The sequence below is a fragment of the Sinocyclocheilus anshuiensis genome, unplaced genomic scaffold (genome assembly GCF_001515605.1).
Source record: "Sinocyclocheilus anshuiensis isolate Anshui unplaced genomic scaffold, SAMN03320099.WGS_v1.1 scaffold145, whole genome shotgun sequence".
Classification (NCBI taxonomy): domain Eukaryota; kingdom Metazoa; phylum Chordata; class Actinopteri; order Cypriniformes; family Cyprinidae; genus Sinocyclocheilus; species Sinocyclocheilus anshuiensis.
Genome location: NW_015537973.1, coordinates 752,516 through 762,699, shown reverse-complemented (window position 1 = coordinate 762,699; position 10,184 = coordinate 752,516). Strand labels below are relative to the sequence as shown.

The following is a 10,184-nucleotide window of genomic DNA, read 5'->3' as shown; positions in this document are numbered from 1 at the left end:
ATGATTTTAGCAAATGGCTGCAATATAACAAAGAGTGAAAAATTTAAGGGGGTCTGAATACTTTCCGTACCCTCTGTATATTAGTGCTGTCAAACAATTAATCGCGATTAATTGCATCCAAAATAAAAGTTTTTGTTTACATTAGATATGTGTGTGTAGTATATATTTATTATGTATATATAAATACACACACATGCATGTATATATTTCAGAAAAATATTTTGTTTATATATTAAATATATTTATTTATCATATAAATTATATGAATATAAATATGGAAATATGTAAATACATGTAACTATTTTCACAATATATACTGCATGTGTGTGTTTTTATATATGCATAATAAATATACACAGAACACACACATATATTATGCAAAGAAAAATTTTGTATGTGATTAATTGCGATTTTATATATATATATATATATATATATACATTTTTTTTTAGCACAGGTATATTTGTAGCAATAGCCAACAATACATAGTATGGGTCAAAATTATCGTTTTTTTCTTTTATGTAGGATATTAAGTAAAGATCATGTTCCATGAAGATATTTTGTAAATTTCCTACCATAAATATATCAAAACTTAATTGTTTATTCAGTAATATGCATTGCTAAGAACTTCATTTGGACAACTTTAAAGGCGATTTTCTCAATATTTCGATTTTTTTGCACCCTCAGATTCCAGATTTTCAAATAGTTGTATCTCAGCCAAATATTGTCCTATCCTAACAAACCATACATCACTGGAAAGCTTATTTATTCAGCTTTCAGATGATGTATAAATCTCAATAATAAAAAAAAGACCCTTATGACTGGTTTTGTGGTCCATGGTCTCCCACACACACACACACAAGGCCTTTATGTGTATGTTTAAAAAAAATGTGTATGATTAAAATAAATAAATTAATTAAAATAATAATAATAATAATAATAATAATAAACAGCCCTTATTATGCTTTAATCTAGGAAGATCTATTACTCCTCCCTGGCATTCATATTCTACCATCTCCAATGAACTAGATTCATGAAAAAATTGTGGGTGTTTTTTTATAATGAAAGCTGCTATCATAAGATTTGTCACCAACAGATGGTGTGCTCTGAAAGCCCTCTGATAGAATAATGCAGCATGCGCCAACGTGACGGGTCAACACAGAACAGTTGGGCCGAGTGGGCCATATGCAGAAGGACGTGGTCCTGCCTGCAGGTGCCAGAAAAGCCATCCTCCCTCTAATCTGACAAATCTCCCTGCCTAATACAGTGACTTCTTTTTTCATTATTCCAAAGAGCTACAAAACAAGCCTCTTTCTGAGTACCTGCTTTCATACAGTTATCTGCAGCACACACTTATTTGCTATCCTAAGCACTTGCATTTAGCATCTGGGATTTAAGAGTATTTTCAAGTATCTGAAGTTAGAAATTATTTCTAATGTAAAAGCACTGCAATGTCAAAATGCATTCATACAAAAAGAAATGCCCTGAAGAGGCATTTAGAAAATAAAGGTGGAACGTGAAGAGCTACTAAAGCTACTAGCACTAACATTTATATTAAAGGGGTCATGAAATGCAGTTTTATATTATGTTTTTGCATCAAAAAATTCAATATTTGTAAAAATGTTTATTTTCTATGGCATGTACAGTACGCTGTGGGTATGTACTGATTTTATTAGCAACACTCAAACATTGATACGCTTGGTGTCTTAACAGAGTAAGGTTAAAAAATAATGTTCTTACCTGCATTGCCTCCAAGGACAAGATGCTTGGCATTGCCATATCTTTCAATAAAAGATGCTGTGAAAAATCAGCAGCATGTTTCACAAAACAGTCCGTTGTAAAATGTGAAGAACAAATGGAAACGTTATATAATAAACGTAAATAATAAATACATTATTGCTGGCACGATACCTACTATCCATGCCAGCAATTGCCTGATGTATAATTTAAATTGTAAACAAGTCAAAGATTTCGGCAATTTGTGCTTGGCCAAAAACCACATCCTGTCGAGCACCTTGGGTCATCCTTGAAAACGGAAATGACTGAATAAAATAAACACCAATGTAAGCACCTCGACAGCCATTTATATTCTTAACTGCCGAGGACCTAATGCAGCTAACATTTAACACCGCAAAAAGACACCCTTACATTATTAACCAGCCGTAAATTCAGATGGATCAATAAAGTCTCTTTAGCCACAGGGGCAACCAGTTGATTTACAGGGACAGCTTGGCAGGGATTCTAAAATAATGTCCTACCCTAAATGAAAGCCATAAAGAAAACGTCATCATCATCAAATCATTCCACTTTGGTCTGGTTGATGTCCTTTATGCTGGGATAATGTGAGGCTTTCATATGCTTTGAGAGGAACAAGTATCAATTACAAGAAAGAAAAGGCCTATTCTGAACTATTCAGTGGATTTAGTGCACGTACCAACACGTTGGCTGTCTTTCCTGATGCTCTCGTTGTCGTGCCAGTCTCTTCTTCTCAAACCGTCTGTCCAGGTATAAATGTGGCCATCATTTAAGCCCAGTGGGAAGCCCTGTGGAGAAAGAAACTTTTTGAAGTGAGATATACTATCAAGATAAATCGAGTTAGAACTCAAATAAAAATACAACAGCAAAAGCATTATTATAAGAGGTAATTTAACTTCAATTTGAAACATCTCCAAGAACTCCCCGAGGTACCTTGTTCATGCCTAAATTGTCCTATAATGCACTGATTAAAACGTCAATCATAGCTGTTGTTAGAACACACATTGGCTGAAATCAGTGTAGCCAGCAACTTAATAACCAGAAAGCTTTCCAATCTGATCCTTAAACATTATACAGAACATTTCAGCCAAAGGCAAAATTCTCCTTTAGATTTGATCAGCTGCACGAAAAACCGTAGTTTACTTGTGGGTCTGTGCTGTCCTTAATCTTTTGAGTAATCGCATGCGCACGGTGCATATTTGCCTTCCTGGTTGGACGTCAATCTAGGATTTTTCAAACTCGGGAGAGCAGAATTGGTGCCAACCTTCAATTCCATCATGCCAGAACAAGCATGTCACATTTTTCCTTGTGGATTCTTCTAATTTGGGAGTGAAAAAGCATCTCAAAATGATCATGTGGAGCGGTAAGAGGTGTGCAGTAGACAGAGCTTGTTTAAGTGCAGCAATGTGCTCCTCTGTTGTACTGATGCCTCTTCTATTTGCGCAATAGGCATTTGCAGGATGTAAAAAGTGGAGCTCTAGAAGGTCTAAGAGGCCCCATTTGATCTACAATTTACCCATTCTCACAGATAGACGCCTGATAACAGCTCTTTTCACTGGCGGCGCGTGCTAATGCACTGGGGATGCACTAGAACGAATGGTTTTGATGAAAGCTCAGAGATGCCATGCTTCTGACATACATGCAGAATATGTCTACATGCCTTTTAGTGCTTTATCTTTGCCATGGAAATGCTTCAGGTAAGCAAATTGGAAATGACAGAGACAATTCACTCAAAATTAATCCAGCGAAAAAGACACAGAGATTTTTAGGGAAATGATTTAGAGTGCTACTTAGCAGAGTGGATTATGGGGAGGCAGGTGCTTGGATTCCAGTAGCGGCTCTGAGGATTTGGGCGGCTTTTTTCCACTGTGTTTGTGAATAATTTCAAAACAAAAGCATTGCTTTATTAAGGCCTCAGAGAGTTTCTGGGGAAAAAAATTAAGAACGCAAGCATATCCGAGTTTGTCAATGGGGAATTTCACTAGAAGAATATGACTTCGACTTGACAATCGCAAAAAGGGAACTGCTGGCAGCAATGTTGGATATCACTCTCCCACAGGGATGCAGAAGCTTCTCATTGCAAGACTTTGTGGCAGAGCACAGGTGGAGTTTGCTGATGTTATGAATTTAATGACTCACTTAAGTTTGCTGTGAGTAATTTACATGTAGGCCTTGTCCCAAATAACACCCTTAGCCCTTGCAGTTCTCCCTAGTAAATGGTGAATCAATGCAGCATAAGCTGCCAGATTGTAGTCTTCTAGAAAATACAACATAGCGTGATATTAACAATATGCACTAATAATGTTTTAGAAAAAATTATATAAAAAAAAAAAAATCATAGTCAACAGTGTCTGAGATTGACATGTGTTATTTTTTATTTACTAAAATTAGATGGCATTTTAGTCAGAGCAAATTTTATGAATATGACAAATGTTGACTAAGCACTGTCAAATGAAGAAGAAAAAAAGAACTTTGGAAACAACTAAAAATAAATAAATAAAAACTGGGGCTGTACAGAATGGGACAAAATGGTCACATGATTGTTTAACACTTAAGTCAGCCTGAAAACACTGATGTGGCATTGTCACCTGAATGAATGACATATTTAACTGCATTATCAAATTAAAGCTACAGATTAAAGAGAAGTGCTACAACTGACAGGCTAAAACCCAAGAAAAGCTGAAACACTCAAACCCACAGGCCTCAATTTTGCTTTGCAAAGCCACAGCGCTATTTATTTCTCCATGTCCTGTATATAACTCACTCTTACAAAACAACATTCTTCATTTATGATGGCCTACATCTGAGGCCGAAGGAAGCTGTCTGTACTCAGGAACTAGATATATTAAAAAGAGAAAAAAAGACATTGGACGTAGAAAAAGCACAGAACAGAAGATCTTCTTGTGTTCCAGAACAGTGAGGTTAGCAGCAATTTACACAGAAGAGCTTTGAAAATAAGGGGTTTTAGACTTTCAAAGTAGAAATGGACTATTTTCAAAAATACAGTTATAGTTAGAAATCTGAGATTGTTTGGGTTGCATTGTACATTTTAATGCATCAGTAAAAATAATGTAGATTAGAGTAAAAGGACTCAGAACTAAGTCTTCTGAATGTTTTTCTTTTTCCTATTTTTGTCACACAGGAGTTTTCTGGCAGGCCATCAAGCTCTGCTTTCTTCACATTGATTACAGTAAATTTAGCAATTACTGACTCAGTCCAGACTGAAGTGAGGTGGCTCACGGCACAATGCGCTGCCTAATTAAAAGTGGTCAACAAAGCGGTGGATGTCGCCTTCAAAAGCATCACTGCCTTCAATATCCAATTCATATGGCTGCTCCAAAGCAGAATCATGTAGGAGTGTCACTGTTCCCCAGTACAAAGACAAATCAAACCAAAGAGACTTGGAAGAGATAACAGAGCTTTTTCTTTCTTTCTTTCATTTATTTATTTATTTACAGTCTGTTTTCATTATTTTTAGTTATTTTTTATTCAAATCTAATAATTTTTCACAACAATTAATTGAATATATATTACTTTTTTGCAACTGTTTTAAATTACAAATCAATTAGACATTTGATTGTAATGAAATCACAATTATCATGTCAGTTGCTCATGTTTTGGTTTTTCATTCTTCTAAGGCCATGTAAAACAGCAATAAGGTACTTCAGTAACAGATTTTTTTTCGTCGTTATTGTTGTTGTTGTTTCTTTTTGGTGGGGGGGGGGGATATGTCTGCTATGGAGGACGAAACCTGCAAAAACAATAAATAAATAAATACACAAATAATAAATAAATAAATAATAATAATAAATAATAATAAATAAATGTGTGTATAAATACATGGGGGGGAGGGATATGTCTGCTATGGAGGACGAAACCTGCAAAAACAATAAATAAATAAATACACAAATAATAAATAAATAAATAATAATAATAAATAATAATACTACATTCAGAAATAAATGAATGATCAAAGGAAAATAAATAGGATGAGTTTAGCATTTCCTTAAACATTTTCCATTTGCCCACCAATTTATTTTATTTATTTGCCTACTTTAATCACGTTTAATTATTTCTATATGTATTTAAACAAGAATTTGTGTATTTATACACACATTTATTTATTTATTTGCATATTTATTGATTTATTTGTGTATTTATTTATTTATTGTTTTTGCAGGTTTCGTCCTCCATAGTCTGCCGCATAAAGAATATAGCATGTGTTTGGCCCACAATGACAAATAATTTAAATATAATTTTAATGTAAATTCTATTAAACCAGTAAAAAAAGGAGGTAAGGATCTGTTCACCATATTAAAATACTGTTTAATTAGGAGATATTGCTGGATTAAAAGTAAATAATGCAGGAGTTTTGATTTTCTGTCTCTCAGGATGCTAAAAAAATATTTCTGTCAGGACCACTATCGTCAAAGGTGACTGACAATTAGCATACAGTTTGAATTGGCGGTACGGTTCTGTTCTAGGCAAGAACTCCCTGCGCATCCATGCAGTCTAGCATTGATAAGAGCAGGGAGAGCAGCAATAACCCCCCCAGTGTAAACAGAACAGAACCAACATAAATGTATTGCAGATATCATTAATGTTCAATAATTGAATGTAACATTTTAGAAATTGGTCTGATTCAAGGAGAATCAGAAGGCTGAATCCTAACTGACAAGAGGAGGAGTCGGGATGGAGGTGGGAAATTAGCTATTGAGCAACGCGAAAGCTGGTGATAATACTAAAGGACCTTATATATGAGTGCTGTGATAGGTGTCGCATCCCTATAGGTAGACGTGGATCAGCTGGGAGTCAGCTAATGCGAGCTTGACTAACATGACCTGCCAGAACTGACACTACGCTTGATAAGTGACAACAATAGAAAGACATCTGTCTGACACATACATAGACCAGCAGTTTACAAACAGTGCAGAACATAAGTACACATCATTCCTGGACGTATAGAAATTCCTCCAAATAATTTCTTTAGTGTTCCACAGAATGTTTGAAATGACATGAGAGTAAATGATGACAGAATATTGATGTTTGTGTGAACTATCACTTTAATAACTACATTTAGACAAGTAAAAAGGTTACCACTGTAACAATTCTATTGTGTATCATGGACTTTCAGTTGTGTTTCCTGGTTTTCTTGGCTGTGTCCGAAATCGCCCCCTATACCCTTAAATAGGGCACTATTTGAGGGAACAGCCATTTTTAGTGGTGTCCGAAACAATAGCGGACGTTCTCGAGTGCACTCATTCAATCCCACAATGCACTGCAAAAACGAGTGTACAACTGGTGCACGCTCAACGGCTAGAGAATGCCCATAATGCACTGTGAGACTCACGTGCCGAATGAATTCCCGCATCTCGCCAGAAGATGGCGCCTGCAGCTGAATAATAAATCCGTTAATTTTTACAAAGCGCTCATCCATGGCGTACAGCATAATGTACAACATGGGTATAAATTCATTGTAAATTGATTATTAAATTGTTTGATTAGGGTTTATACATAATTTGCGTGACAGAGTTCAAGATAAATCCTTTAATCTTACTACTGGAGCTGCTAGTTTGCTAGTTTCAAATGATTAATAAACAGCAAGCACAAACTATGCAAAAGCAGCATTCCTTCCGGTGCACTCAGTGTCCGAATTCACTACTCGTTTTCATTCACTCCTTCTAGTGAACTGAATTAGTGACCTAATGTAGGGAATAGTGAATGAGGGTATAGGGGACGATTTCGGACACAGTCCTTATGTTTTGTTCATGTTTCCAATGTTCCACCATTCATTTGTTTCCATAGTCACTGATTACGTTGCACACCTGTTTCTAGTTTTGTTCTCATTAGTATGTGTATATCTTGTGCTCTTTTTGTTAAGTTCTTTGTCTTGTGTTGTTGGTACTTCACACGTTTTCTCCTGCAATATTCTTCGTTCCTTGGATTATTTGTGTCATTATTAATAAAGATACACCGCAATTAATTCCTGCCTACTTGTGTCCCTGACCTTCTTGTGACAATCACATTACTAAATGAGAAGTTAATTTGAATATGAATTGTCCTCCTGTGATCTTGAGATACAGTGAAAATGGTGAATATGGAATTCAAACATATTAAAGGTATGGGATGTGTTTCATGGAACCTTAATGCTACGTCGTTCTTAAGTTATATCTTAAGCTGTACCTGATCATTAATATGTGTTTCCCTAAACGTTCGTCAGTAAATGAAGACACTATGGAAAATAAATTATGATAATATAAATTAACTTTTCTAAGTTGATACAATAAGGTGATAGTGATACGCATGATACGTCTGGGCATGACATTGCGGGTTCACACACTCATTTTGAAATTATATAAAATATTCAGGGTCGGATTTAGTTTACAATTTGGATTATTTTTATAAGATCCCATGAGTCCCGATTAATGCAATTTCAACTATTTCTGAAGTGCTTCTTGTTGGAAAGCACTCTTACCAGAATTAAATTTCTGTTGGACTTAAGTATATTTTTATTTTTGTATTATTTTGTTAAAAGCTGTTAAAATTATTAAGCAGTGTGTCATGTACGTTTTTTTTTCCCCTTGTGTTTTGTGTGGTGACCACTGGGAGATGCTCTGGGCATAAATTTCTTTCTTGGTTTCCTTCCCTGACTAGATGTATATTGCATAGCGAAAGTAAAAGTTTCACGCAAGTTTGAGTTCTGTATCTTTTTTTTTTTAAATCAACATTTCTTTTATAAAGAACACTGCTTTCTCACATAATGCACTGAAGCAGCCCCTGCATGGAGTGAATAATCCATTCTCAAGTAAAAAAATAAAATAAAAATGAGAGAAACATTTTTTCTATATATTATGCTCATGATGTTTTTATAACAATAAATGATGTTTATGACAAATGATAAGCCAATGTTCAATCCATTATAAAACATACAAAGAGTGCATGTCTGCCTATTACAGAATAAAAATCCACTTCAGATCTCAATCGGAAGTTATTACAAGCATGATGATTTAAAGTGGGTTATAAGCAAAAAACATAATAATCACATACATTTTCAAATGTAGCTTGATGCTAATTGTACCTCTATTTATATTTTAAGAGATATTCTTCTAAGCATTATAGATAGTTTGTTTAAGATAAGATAAGATAAGAATCTTTGTTTTTATAGATAAACTTTATTTATCTTAATTTAATGCTGTATATTGAGCAGCGAACCATACTATACGAGATACATATCTGTGGAAAAATGCATTGCTGGTCGATGCCACCTAGTGTGTAGGCATGAATTAGCAGAAGGTGATCAATCGTTTTACGCTCGGTGTGAAGGCACTGTTCGTCGGCGATTTGCCTAGCTTTTTCGTACACGCTTCCTTAAGAAGGTATACTTTAACCATTTAAGGTATAGTTCGGGGAACAAACCTAGAAAAGGTATACCTTTAGTTAATATATACCTTTAGAGTATTTCTAGCACACTAAGAGACAACGTTATCGGGAAACGCACCCCTAGTTACTGAAGATGCAACTGTCAGAAAGAGACTTGAGAAGAAACTGAAAGGAAGATGTTACAAACAATGGGAAGAATGAAGTATAAAGGAAAACGACTATATAGTCAATTAGTATGAATAAACTTGTGTCATTAAAGAACTATTTAAACCTGAACATAATAGCCACAATGATTTGACTCCTTCAGCAACATTACATTCAGACTCTTAGTTTATAACTGAGGTGTGCCTTTCTTTCAACCCCACATTTGGCAAGCTTGTTCTCCCTGCAATTCTATGCAGTTTTTCTCCTCCCTTTTCTCATCACCCTTTCTTTTCTTTCTACAGATAAGCAAGCAGATGTTTTATACACTGCCAGCACCAGTATCTAATTATGTCGTTTAGCAGCGCTGTCCAAATATTCCCATTGCCGGAGCTCTTTTTCACAGCTTCCTCCTCAGAGCTGGTTTTCAATGTCCTGAGTCCTGTCTGTCAGCCGCCGCTCCTCTGCTGGCATTGTGATTGCTGGTGCTATATGCGCTATGTTTGATAAATAGAATTCTTCTCTGAATGGCCTACAGTAGGCACGTCACCCTTTGAGGCACGTCACCCCTGTATTGTTAAAAGCGCTATATAAATAAAGGTAAAGGTAAAGGTAAAGTAGGCGTCAGCACTGGTGAGACTGAACTAAGCGAGGTTCCATAAACAGGCACTGCTGATGAGGACAAGGACGGTTTAAATTAGCCTTTTGTGCAGCTGCTGTCAGGAGCTATTTGATCAAGCTGGCCGATATTTGCGAGTGAATGCACGTCTGTGTTGGTGTCACAAGGCCGTGTATCTAAACATAACACAAAGTCAAGACATGAGTCTAAGTATCATCAACAACGTCAAAGTAACATGTTCTATAATCAAGTCAAGTCAAGTCAAGTCTGCTTTATTGTCAATTCTTCC

At 35.5% G+C, this 10,184-nt stretch overlaps 1 protein-coding gene across 1 annotated transcript in view; it reads right to left on the bottom strand.

Moving 5' to 3' along the window:
* LOC107670789 (polypeptide N-acetylgalactosaminyltransferase-like 6) overlaps positions 1–10,184 on the bottom strand; it is a 227,982-nt gene that overhangs the window by 175,593 nt on the left and 42,205 nt on the right. The window contains exon 3 of the mRNA XM_016463559.1: positions 2,435–2,543. Within this exon, the coding sequence (XP_016319045.1) occupies positions 2,435–2,543 (109 nt within the window). The remainder of the gene's footprint in view (positions 1–2,434; positions 2,544–10,184) is intronic.